Source organism: Amphiura filiformis, chromosome 3 (assembly GCF_039555335.1).
Source record: "Amphiura filiformis chromosome 3, Afil_fr2py, whole genome shotgun sequence".
Lineage (NCBI taxonomy): Eukaryota > Metazoa > Echinodermata > Ophiuroidea > Amphilepidida > Amphiuridae > Amphiura > Amphiura filiformis.
The window spans coordinates 26,401,034-26,413,779 of NC_092630.1; the positions used below are offsets into that span (position 1 = coordinate 26,401,034).

The window sequence follows — 12,746 nt, forward strand, 5'->3', positions numbered from 1 at the left end:
GTTTAGATGAGCACAATATACGGTGTGTAAATTGCCAAATTTACAGTGCAACTATTGCACTTACCCACTTTTGGCACAGAGCAGTCAATAATAATTTATATGTAGTTAGTCACCTGTCTGGGTTTTCTCTTCCAAGAACCACAAAATCTCTACACATCTTTCACAAGGATACCCAATAATTATGGATACACTTCCTGGCAATCTTGGTACAGTAAAACCTCATTATAACGAAATCTGATACAAGAAAAACCCTGTTATAAAGAAGTATTTTTCCAGAACCAAGATACAAAATTCTTTTGTTATTTATTGTTTTTACAACCCTGATATAACGAAATTTGGATATAAAGAACTAATTTCTCTGTCCCTGACAACTTCGTTATAATGAGTTTCCACTGTATTATACCACCTGTGATAGACCAACTTATGGAATAAATGCACCTGCTATGATAGTGTACAGCTTTATTCTGTAATTGTAGGTGGTATAAGATGAGATGTCCACTTTCTGATGATAAGTCTAAAATGGGACAACATATGTATTTGAAGAGACTACATGTACAATCTTGGAAAAAATGTGTTGTTTAAAAACATGTATGCATTTTTAAACGGATATATTCACAGTCATTAATAAGGCCAATCCTTTTTATATCACTTTTATATGTATAAATTCTAGACAGCTCAACCAACACTCATTGCAAACACTCGCTTGCTCGCTCTGCCTCCATCACTGCACATTGTCTAAAGTACAACTGTGATAATAACATGTTTAGAAGCATGAGCTGTAGAATTGGTCCAACCATGAGTATGTGAGGAACATGCCTTCATACAAACCATGGGCAGGGCTTGAAAAAATGTTAATATCCCAGGAAGCAAATTAAATTTCCCACAATTTATAGCATGTTTTTGTATACAAAAAACACACACCACAATTTCCCTCCTATAATACCAGAAGTTCCTTCCAAACTCCAACATTTCCTGGGAAGGAGCTTCCCAAATTCCCCACTTTTTCAAGCCATGACCATGGGGTTGTTGCTTATTACCTACCATTGAGGAAAATAATGTTTTTATTGTTAGCATACTCTGGGAAATCAACACTCTCTCCCCAATTCAATATTGATGAAAGCATTTTTGACACTGGGATCCCAGTCTCCCCAACACTGATTGAAGGGAACGAGGAAGGTTTGAAGCAGCAAAGTTCCAATATACTGTCAAAGTGCACCAATCATTTTCCCCCTGATTGTAAGTAAGTACATATCGACTGCTCAGTGCCAAAAGTGGGTAAGTGCAATAGCTGCCATGTGTAGATGAGTACAGTAAACTGTATGTTAATTGCCAAATGTTCACAGGACTGCTATTGCACTTACCCACTTCTGGCACTGAGCAATCGATATAGCTGCTTCTTATATACTTTGTACATGATTTCAACTGATGTGTGACAAATTATATGTAATACCACATGTTTCAAACTTTACAATGATATCCTGATAACATGTGCGTAGATAACGCTATAATTTTTCACACACCACTGACCAGTCCGGGCCAAAATATACACTAGGTAAAGTTCAATCTCTATAATCCCAATGTCCTCATCTCCTCTTGCCTTTCTTTGTGACTTTTCCACCAGCCTTCTGCTGCTGTCGTTTTCTCTTCTTGTTCTTCCCCTGAAGCACCTTGACTTTCCTCGATGCCATCCATATGGGATAGTTGCCGTGCTCGCTCATCAGTGTGGTCCGCCTGTCCTCCAGTTTTTCTGTATTTCTTCGTCATCGTCAGACTCGGCCTCTGTAATACCAACAAAATTTATGGATTAAGATTAGAGATGTAAACATTCAACATTTGGACCAATGAATATTAAAACTTAACTTCATTTGAAACACTCAATATCAGAAAGAGATAACAAAATTCTACAGCTTTCTGTTGTTAAGGTTTTGACCCTATGGTGATGTCAAGTCAACAAATCAAAAAAATGTTCTGTAGCATCAGTTGGCATCTGCAGATACAGCCAGGCATTACCCTGATCAGGCCCGGATGCAAATCCAACAGATCCCATGCTTTATAAAATATGTCTGGCAATAAGAACATGTAAATGTTCCTTGTCAATGTGACTAATTCCTTATGGAATTACTGATATTTATACAGCATGAAAGACCCTATTTTTCTTGAAATTAGTTTCCAAATCATTTGTATTTTCGAAGATATCATCAAAAAACTGTCAAATTAGTCTGAAAACGTGGTGTTACCACTACTTTAATTCAACAGTTTTTTTATTTCTTCAGAAATATATACAATGTACCAATTTGGAATGCCTAATTTCAATTATGTTAATGACAAAAATATGAGCTTTGATCTAATACTAAAATATGCATTTTGATGGGGTAAGTGGGGGATGAGGCTATCAATCGGGTCATCCACCTGCAAGCAAATTTCCCATAAATTTACTCCCCACCTCCAGAATTACTGTAGATTTCCAAATATTTACCTGGATGCCGTAATATTGTTATGTCATTTTCCACGTATTCCACATTGTCTTTATCAGCCTCAACTTCCATGCCATTGTCTTCTTTCTTTGCTGGTTGCTCTTCTTTGTTTTCACTTGCAGCCTCCATTGGAGCAACATCTTTACTTGGAACAAACCGAAGGTCAAAGGTTGTGCCCGTGGCTTGGTTCACCCCTGGCTTTGTTATAAGTTCTCTGAGGTCATCAACTGTTGATGAGAAATTATGTGTGTTTTATTAATTGGGCAATTCCAGTTAAAATCCATACATCTCCTACGAGAGACATGGCCTCTTCAATACAGGAAATGTGAATTTTAAATCGGGTCAGCTGAATGAGAGATTCCATTTGAAATCTACAATCCCTGTGTGGGAGAATAAGGTGTTTCCCATATAGGATTAGGAAGTGCACAGAGAAAATATCTTACACTTCACCCACATGACAATGCATTTCTTCAATTTCAATTTTCTGTACTGATTTGCTATCCAGTGCAACATAGGTCGATAGTGATAAAAAGTACCTCAATGAACAGAGCACATCCAGATCTTGCAAAATATGTTCATTTCTTGACTATCAACCCATGTTTAGCCAGTATATTCTCAACATGAACACAAAGGGAACCTGAGTGTACACAGTGATGTGAGTGTGGTGATTCGACATGTTGCAAAGGATTCTGGGAAGGGCAAGATATTGACTCTGACGTGGCAAGAATGCACACAAAACTTTGTAATGCTCAAGCTTTAAAGATGCTATTTTGGTCTTCGTGTTTGACGAACCAAGATGGCAGATTTACCATGTAGTAAATTACGCACAGAGCAATTCCAAGTTGGTTCTCCTTTGTTTGCAGTTGAAAGGAAGTTTTTAAAAGTCTGTAAATTATGAAGTACAGCGAGTCTAGTTTGTACATTATAAACTGCTCCAAAAAAGAAACTTACCAGGTAAGAAATTTGTCTGTCAAATTCAAACGACAAATTGTGTTACACTAAATGGGATATGAGTGGCAGCAGTGTTAATTTACGCTAATTTTGACACCTCATTTGTTGCAAACGGATGAGTATTTTTGAAGTTATGCTTATTTAACCGAACCTATCCACTGGAATGAAAGTTGCACTCATACCACTTGAGATGGTTGGCAGTATACAGGTGTAATCAGTGCTCTCCTCTTCTTCTTTGCATGACTAACTTTCCTATTGAGCAGGAAAGTGTGAGTTGACAAAGAATAAAAGTTCTGAACATCCTTTCATGTGTCTGTTTATTGTGTGAATTCATTGGGGCGGACCTGCAACTTTCAAATTTGATAGTAGGCTTGTTCAAATGAGCATAACTTCAAAAGTTTTGATCTGTTTACACAAATGAGGTGTCAAACTCACAGAAATGTACACCGCTTCCACTCATATGCTATTCAGTATAATACGATTTGTCGTTTGAACTTGACAGACGAATTTCTTACCTGGTAAGGTACTTTTTGGGACCAGTTTAGTTCAAATTTCTCACTTGAGGAATACTGGTTTCAGAAATTCAGAATTCTTTGATTTTCCATAGCTATTTTTACAAAAGGGAAAAAATCTCTCTACAAGTTGTAACTCACATTTATATCTTCTCTTGCGTGGATTGTCATCTGCTTGTAGTCCAAGAATGATCTTGAGTTTCTTCAGTTCCTTGGGTGCATTTTTCTCCCTCTTGATTGCCCTCATCTTGCGCTTCCACTTACTTCTTAGTCCTTTAGCCATCTCTGATTACAGGTGACTTGGATATCTGTGAGAGATTGTCAACATAAAACCAATAGTTTACTTTGTTTCCATGGTGAAATCTGCAGTTTTTAATGGGAACCAGGTTTGACACTTTGACTCTTGCAAGGTATTTCTAAGAGAATCAACTGATACTAGAACAAGAGCAGGTAGTGCTGATTCTTACCAAGAGCAAGAACCAGTGTCTTAGCCAGCCACCCATCTACATGTACCTCATTTAAGATGGGAAGTTTGCTCCTTCGATGGGCAAAACTAATGCCTTTGACAGATGCTAAATTATAATTTTAGGTGTTGAGAAAGGCTATTGACCTTTTTAGAACATTAGCTTTACAAAACAAGGCCATATCAACACATTATTTGAACTCACTTGAACCCCTATAGGCTGTAGAAGTCTGGTAAATATTTTTTTTTTAAAGCGCAATGATTTATAGTGTGCTACGCACAGGCACAACGCCTAGACGTTGATCCACAAGCCTCAGCACTTAACAGCTTGTCGCTGACCACTACGGCCCCACATCACTCCACAAACCATTAAACAACAAATCAGGGACTTTGCTGCTTCAAGAGCGCACACCCTAGACATTCCACAAAAAAAAACATCGCAACCAGGATCAGCTCCCCGAGTTTCGTATAGGTTACAACGAGACAAATTAGCAGCGAGTTCCTTGTCCAGGGGAATTTCAAGCTAACTCAATTTTTCCATGTGAGCGTACTAGGCACCGCCAGGGTTCGAACCCGCAACTTCTTGCACCATAGTCGAACGCCTTATCGATTGAGCTAACTTGACTGCTTAAAGGTCAAATTAGGACTGTTCATGAAGCAATTTTATTAAAATGATGGGCATACCTCAATATCTAGCTAAAAAATCATGAAAATTTCTAAACCTCCATCGTGCATAAATAGTGTTGGCCGATACCGATCTGTGAATCGGAGATCGGTGCCGATATGGACTGCATCGGCCTTGAATCTGAATCGGCAGATGAGCTATCAGCTGCCGATCTAGCTTACCGATCTCTGAACTTGACAGTAATAAAAGTACACAACAATTCTTTAAGCTTACCATTACTTTCTTATGTAACATTACTACTATTTAATGCCAATATATTTCCAAAAAATGTTGTTACCACCGCAAGAATCATGTCGTTTCATACTGTATTTTATGTATGTATCCACCCTTTGATAGACCGAATTAAAATGTAAACAAACAATCACGTGTCTCACTGTCTTGTGCTTGCGCTTTTGTCGTCATGACTTGTTGCTGTTTGACATCTCACATCTGTAACCTTTTGCACATACCGCAAACCTTGCTGTTGTATTTATCAATTGAACTTGCACGCTCGCGGGCAATAACTAATATTTTCCAAAAATAAAGCCAAAAATAAAATATTATCCACTCAGTGACAACACTCCCGACTGTACAGTGCGTCCCTGGGAAAAATTTGTAAACACTTTAACACTCGACACGTGCGCCCTTCAATGTCGGGGCAGTCGGGTTTCCCAAGGTGAATTTGAGGGCATGTTATTTTTAGAATCGCGACATTCTCGCTATTCCTCCTGCTCACACGGACGATTTCATCTCTTAATCTCCGAACACGTGAATTCTTTCTGTAAACAACTCTGCACAACCAATCAGGATGGGAATTCCGCGGTATTCCCCAATACGTCATATGCATAAATTATAATAATATCGATGGAGCTGATTTAGCTGCAGGGTCATCGAATCAATTCGCGCAGTGATTCGCCTAACTTGGTACACACTTAAATCAAAGTTGATTCGCGGAGAAGAAAGAAGAATAAAACAATCAAGAGAAATGGATTAATGATTAAACTTCCGACAATCGGAGGCACTGAGTGAGTAACGCTGGGACTTGGGGTGTAAAATGGTATTTTATTTGGGTTGATATTGACATGAAAAACCTCTAAAAACGGTCATCATATTACATAGCTACAGGTTTGGGGAATTAAGCTTTGACCGTTTACATACTGGGGCCCGACTTGAATGAACTTGTACTGGTTGTAGAATAACATTTAAGGAATCTGAATCGGGATCGGATCGGCCCGATCTGCTAATTTTCAGATCGGAGATCGGCAGATCCGATCTTGGGTTGGATCGGCCAACACCATGCATAAATTAATATTTTAGCAGCATATATTGACCAATGGACCAATCAGCACACAAGTTATTGACCTTTCACATTTAACCACTCCCATTTTGTAACACTTCCGGGTCACCGGTCAACCAGTCAATGAATGAAAATTCTTACGGCAGCGAGACGTGATAAGCTTTTGCTCAAACACGAGAGCAAAAATACAACTTTCTAAACTATCGTACATTGTCAGCAAGTTTGCATTCATGTAATTTGTTATTGACAATAATATAAATTACATAAATCTTTAAAATTTCATCAGGAATCTGAAAGGAAATAGTCAAATATTTGCATCAAACTGCGATGTAATGCGATGCAATACCAGCAATCGGGGGCTTTGTAAAATTGTATTCCCTGTTGCCCAACACATATTAACATGTGTACGGACGCACAAAAATTTTCTGGGACGTGCATTTCGCGACCAGGTATTAACATTTGTGCGTCCAATCGGACGCAGAGTTTTTGAAGGCTAGCGGGAGCCTTGGCTCACATGTTCAAGAAAATATAAAACCGGAAGGGTGTCAAAATCAGTTTGCAATGACAAGTCAATGTTTGCCAATCAAGAAATCGATTGATTTGCCCAGCGTTGGCTTTTCCCAAATATTTTTAAGTGGTCAATCGTCCTGCAGTTGTCAAAACAACTTTAATCAATCATCAAGCAAGATCGCAGAATTAAAAGGACTCATAATATGGTTGGAATTTGTTCTTCAGCGCCCGTGTTTCCGGTTAAAAGTAAGCAAACCCTTCAGCTAAGATACATAAATGTTAGCCAAGCTAAATCATGAAATTGTAGCCAAATTGGACAATCTAAAAAATTGTTTTTTACAATATGCGTTTGAAAACTGACAACAATAATGACAAAGTCAAATTGAAATACTAGCACCTCCACCCTCTATCTTCTATCCACATAGCAACTATCGTGTCGTTGTGGATAGTAAATACATGTAGATTTCTTGATCAAGCTATCAAGGACACTGCGTCACGCAAAGTTGATCGCGCATGCCGCACCGGTGCGGTATTTGCGTTTGGGCCAGGGTTCACAGTTTATCGCGTTTTCGCGTCCAGGACGCTTTTTGAACTCACTGGACCCGGAAAAAGTAAGATTATGTAACCTGAATGGGTCCAGCAGGCTGTGCTTGGACCCGGAAAAAATCCCATCCAAGAAATAGAAAATATCATCAGATCGTCATTGTGCGATAACCCAGCTCAATCAGCTCACAGCACATTTTTAAACAAATTTTCATTCATAAATTACATACAATTACAAAAATCGCTGCAACATGATACACACCTCATCACTATTTCATGCACAGATATTTGATCAGCGATACGAGGGAATTGTGGAAGAGGTTGACTTGCGCTTTTTTTCGGATCGTGCAAATATTATGTTACAATAATAATGTCAACAAAACAGGGTCAACCTGGTGACGTCGCGAAAACACGTTTTTGCGGTAGTTGTATATTTCAACCGAGCAAATATAACAAAATAACCAAATAATTAGATGATTAAAGTAGTGCATGTTGTTAGGTAGTAATTTTAGTTTTTTATGAGAAAGTCGGCCGATCGCGGCAAGTCGTCTTTTACCCAGTAATTTCACTCGTTGTTGGTATTAAAGTTTTGGGTGCCGAAATCAGCATACTTTAATATAATTTATCGTTTGCGCCAGTACTGAAAAACATTTCCGGGTGTTTCTGAAGTTTCGGACATAAGTACAATTTGGTCCACAAAAATCAATTTGGGACCCGCAAATTTCAACTAAATGGGATTTGAATCGAATGGGTCCAGCATAAAAAAGTGGACCCGGTTATTTGAGAGCAAACTGTGAACCCAGCTCTACCAGCTCCTGCCACCCGGGCTCACCATTGGCCAAGTCATCGCCTAGTAAACAAGGTAAACAGCAATCCTTTCAAAACCTCCGCTTACTGGAGATTAACTTCCAGAGTATCTACTCAAAACGCGAAGAATTCTGGAGTATGGTTGAAGCAGTTAAGCCAGATGTGATCTATGGTTGCGAGACATGGCTCAAACCAACCATCGCCCAAGGAGAAGTATTCCCACCTGGTTACGACATGTACCGCTGCGACAGAGATGGCGGCCATGGCGGTGTTATACTGGGCATCCATAACAGCCTTAACAACCACCAGATTGACATTCAGACTGGAGCGGAATTTGTTGCGGCAAAAATACTAAATGGCAAGCAGTCTATTGTGGTTGCATCACTGTACCGTCCAACAAACAATGACCAAGACTACATGGACGAATTGAACCGCACCATCATTCAATTGTGCCAGACCAATCCAGGAGCTGCAATTTGGATCTCTGGTGATATTAATCTTCCAGACATTGACTGGATCACCGGCAGCATCATCTCGCATCAGTACAGAATTTCAATAAATGAGTCCTTCCTCCAAGTCCTGGATCGTGCAGGACTCGACCAGTTGATCGATTTCCCAACACGAGGCGATAATATCCTGGACGTTATAGTGACTAATAGACCCTCCCTGGTTAACAGATGCTCAGGTTTACCAGGCCTAAGCGACCATGATGTCATCTATATGGATGTTAATGTAAGGGCTCACAGAAGAAAGCCAGTTCGCCGCAAGCTCCTGTTGTGGAAAAGAGCTGACCTTGACGCCATACGTGACAGAATCAAGAAATGGGCCAGTCATTTCACGTCTGAGTTTACTACTTCCACCCCAGTGGAGGAATTAGCCCATGCCATTCAACACGAGTTGGAAAGAGTCATAGAGGACTGTGTGCCTTCGAAATTTAGCTCAACCAGACACAACCAACCTTGGTTTAACTCCAGCACTAAGCGGGCCACCAGACGCAAGGCGCGAGCCTATCGTAAAGCTCGTAAAACCAACAAGGAGAGGGATTGGCTTCGATTCAAACATCTAAAGAAAGAATCCCAGAAGACATGCCGAAGGTCATACAACAAGTACATCTATGACATAGTGCACAGTGATCCTAGCAGTAGGCAAAATTACTAAATGGCAAGCAGTCTATTGTGGTTGCATCACTGTACCGTCCAACAAACAATGACCAAGACTACATGGACGAATTGAACCGTACCATCATTCAATTGTGCCAGACCAATCCAGGAGCTGCAATTTGGATCTCTGGTGATATTAATCTTCCAGACATTGACTGGATCACCGGCAGCATCATCTCGCATCAGTACAGAATTTCAATAAATGAGTCCTTCCTCCAAGACCTGGATCGTGCAGGACTCGACCAGTTGATCGATTTCCCAACACGAGGCGATAATATCCTGGACGTTATAGTGACTAATAGACCCTCCCTGGTTAACAGATGCTCAGGTTTACCAGGCCTAAGCGACCATGATGTCATCTATATGGATGTTAATGTAAGGGCTCACAGAAGAAAGCCAGTTCGCCGCAAGATCCTGTTGTGGAAAAGAGCTGACCTTGACGCCATACGTGACAGAATCAAGAAATGGGCCAGTCATTTCACGTCTGAGTTTACTACTTCCACCCCAGTGGAGGAATTAGCCCATGCCATTCAACACGAGTTGGAAAGAGTCATAGAGGACTGTGTGCCTTCGAAATTTAGCTCAACCAGACACAACCAACCTTGGTTTAACTCCAGCACTAAGCGGGCCACCAGACGCAAGGCGCGAGCCTATCGTAAAGCTCGTAAAACCAACAAGGAGAGGGATTGGCTTCGATTCAAACATCTAAAGAAAGAATCCCAGAAGACATGCCAAGGTCATACAACAAGTACATCTATGACATAGTGCACAGTGATCCTAGCAGTAGGCGTAATAAGAGGCTTGGCGCCCTTATTAAGTCGAAGAGATGTGACCAGATGGGCGTTGCTCCACTGAAGGAAGGTGGGTTCCTACACTCTGACCCCAAGACCAAAGCTGCTATACTCAACCGGCAGTTTACATCTGTGTTTTCTGTTGACGACGGCTCTACTGTACCTGATCTTGATCACAAACAACATCCCTCCATGGACAGCATCACCGTAGACAGGAATGGTGTTACCAAGCTACTCAGAAACCTGAAGCCCTTCTCAGCATCTGGACCCGATGGCATACCAACAAAGCTACTGAAAGAAACAGCAGAAGAAATCTCTCCTGTAGTGACACTTCTATTTCAAGCTTCCATCGATCAAGGCAAGGTTCCATCCCAGTGGAAGAAAGCTCAGATTGTTCCGATCTTCAAGAAGGGCAGCCGTTCTGATGCAGCCAACTACCGCCAATCTCCCTCACTTCAGTCTTATGCAAGCTATGTGAGCATATCGTGCACTGTGCCGTTATTCGTCATCTCAACACATGTAAGATTCTATCTGACGCACAACACGGATTTCGCCAAAGAAGATCTTGCGAAACCCAGCTCATTGTCACCTTGGATGACCTGGCCAAAGGATTGGATAACAAATCCCAGACTGACGTGATTCTCCTAGACTACGAGAAGGCATTCGACAAGGTTTCGCATCGTCACCTACTGAAGAAAGTGGAACACTACGGCGTCCATGGTAGTTCTCTCAACTGGATCAGAGACTTTCTTTCCAGCAGATCCCAATCAGTTGCAGTTGATGGCAGTAAGAGCCCTGAAGCACCTGTAACATCTGGTGTCCCACAGGGCAGCGTGTTAGGACCCCTGCTGTTTGTTATCTACATCAACGATCTTCCTGATTGTGTCTCTGACTCCACAACAAGACTCTTCGCCGATGATAGCCTCATCTATCGAAACATCACATCTCCAGGGGACTCAGCTGCTCTTCAACATGACCTTGACGCTCTCCAGAAGTGGGAATCTGACTGGCTAATGAGCTTCAACGAAACAAAGTGCCAAGTATTGCAGGTGACCAACAAACGCATAAGCCCACTCCAGCGTCCTATTCCATCCATGGCCACACACTGGAGACTGTCAACTCAGCTAAATATCTGGGCGTCCATCTTGATTCCAGACTGAGTTTCAACACTCATGTGGACACCGTCACCAAGAAGGCAAATGCAACCAAGGCTTTCCTGTCACGCAACATCAGCCACTGCAGTCAGAAAGTTAAGGAAGCAGCCTACACAACCTTCATCAGACCTACTGTGGAGTATGCAGCATCAGCTTGGGATACCCACACACAGCGTAATACAAAGAAGCTCGAACAGGTGCAGCGAAATTCTGCCCGCTTTGTCACAGGAATCTCACGACAGAAGAAGTAGCGTCACCTCAATGCTCCGCAACCTGAACTGGACATCGCTACAGGACCGCCGCGTTTGCAGTCGCCTACTGATGATGTACAAGATCAGATTTGACCTGGTTGATATCACATGGAACCAATATCTCATCCATCATCGTTCATCTACCAGAGGCCATTCATCCAGGTTCTTGCAACCCCACACCAACTCTTCAGTGTTTGCTAATTCATTCTTCCCACGCACCATCCGGGATTGGAACAAGCTCCCAGTGGATCCAGCAAACTACCAATCTCTCGACAGCTTTAAGACCATGTTGAGGGATTCTCCACTGTGGTAGTCTCATCACCAGCCCAGTTTTTACTCGCACATCTGTATATATATTTTGCACCTGTCTTCAGTTTCATGCTACGTTTATTGTTCCGGCCCATGCACACTACGCAGTGCGCCTGTTCTCACTCATGTGAGCATTGGCCATTGCACTTTTAAGGAAGGAAGGAAGGAACCCTGGTTTGGGCGCGATGACTTGAATGCTGGACCCAATACAATAGCGGTGACGTCTGGAAAAAGGTCTATATCAGTATTACCAGCAGGCTTCTAAATTTCTCATCTCAAAATCACCGATATTTGGCTAAAATAAAAAAATTAAAATTAAAATCATTTAAAATGTTTTTGACAAAGTAAGTCAAACTTTGATAAGACGTAAATTCTTTGTTACAGAAAGCGCTGTGACAAAACGGTTTTCAGTTTTAGCTTTCTGTAGTCAAGGGCTTTAATTTGATATATAAAAAGGTTTGATGAAAAATTAGACGGTATTTGTTTTATAAGCTTACCTACATGTACAATTTGATATACGGTACATGTATATCGTGATATCATGATCATGATGATATCATATTGTTTGAACATGCTGAATCGATGCTTAAAATTCACTCCAAATTCAGTGAATTATACGATGGAACAACTAGTTCCTCGCAACACATGCAATACGGTAATCATATATTACTATTCTGAATTACCTAGTATGCTACAAAATTACCTGTTTGAAGAAATATTGACAAGAAAATCTTTCCCTAAAATATTCAACACAGCAAAATGTAATTTCACAATCACGCAACGTGCCCAGGTTCCAAGGTTTACGTGGCTCAATTTGCTGTATTTGTGAATGTAGGGAGTATTGACTGGGTACCAGCTAA

At 41.0% G+C, this 12,746-nt stretch overlaps 1 protein-coding gene across 1 annotated transcript; it reads right to left on the reverse strand.

The window, feature by feature from the left end:
* Nucleotides 1-1,580: 1,580 nt before the first annotated feature.
* LOC140148279 (uncharacterized) lies at nt 1,581-12,720 on the reverse strand. Its single transcript, XM_072170176.1, has 4 exons — nt 12,590-12,720; nt 4,079-4,245; nt 2,477-2,701; nt 1,581-1,779 (listed from the first exon to the last, which is right to left on the reverse strand). The coding sequence occupies exons 2-4, from the start codon at nt 4,218-4,220 to the stop codon at nt 1,718-1,720; spliced, it is 429 nt and encodes a 142-aa protein (XP_072026277.1). The 5' UTR covers nt 4,221-4,245; nt 12,590-12,720; the 3' UTR covers nt 1,581-1,717.
* Between the last annotated feature and the right edge of the window lie 26 nt (nt 12,721-12,746).

What these genes read in the sequence shown, in the direction of transcription:
- LOC140148279 (XM_072170176.1), bottom strand. Translation starts at nt 4,220, where the DNA reads ATGGCTAAAGGACTAAGAAGTAAGTGGAAGCGCAAGATGAGGGCAATC. An exon ending in ACGCAAGAGAAGATATAAAT is followed by an intron (nt 2,702 to 4,078) that starts GTGAGTTACAAC and finishes TCTCATCAACAG; the next exon opens with TTGATGACCTCAGAGAACTT. An exon ending in AACAATATTACGGCATCCAG is followed by an intron (nt 1,780 to 2,476) that starts GTAAATATTTGG and finishes TTGGTATTACAG; the next exon opens with AGGCCGAGTCTGACGATGAC.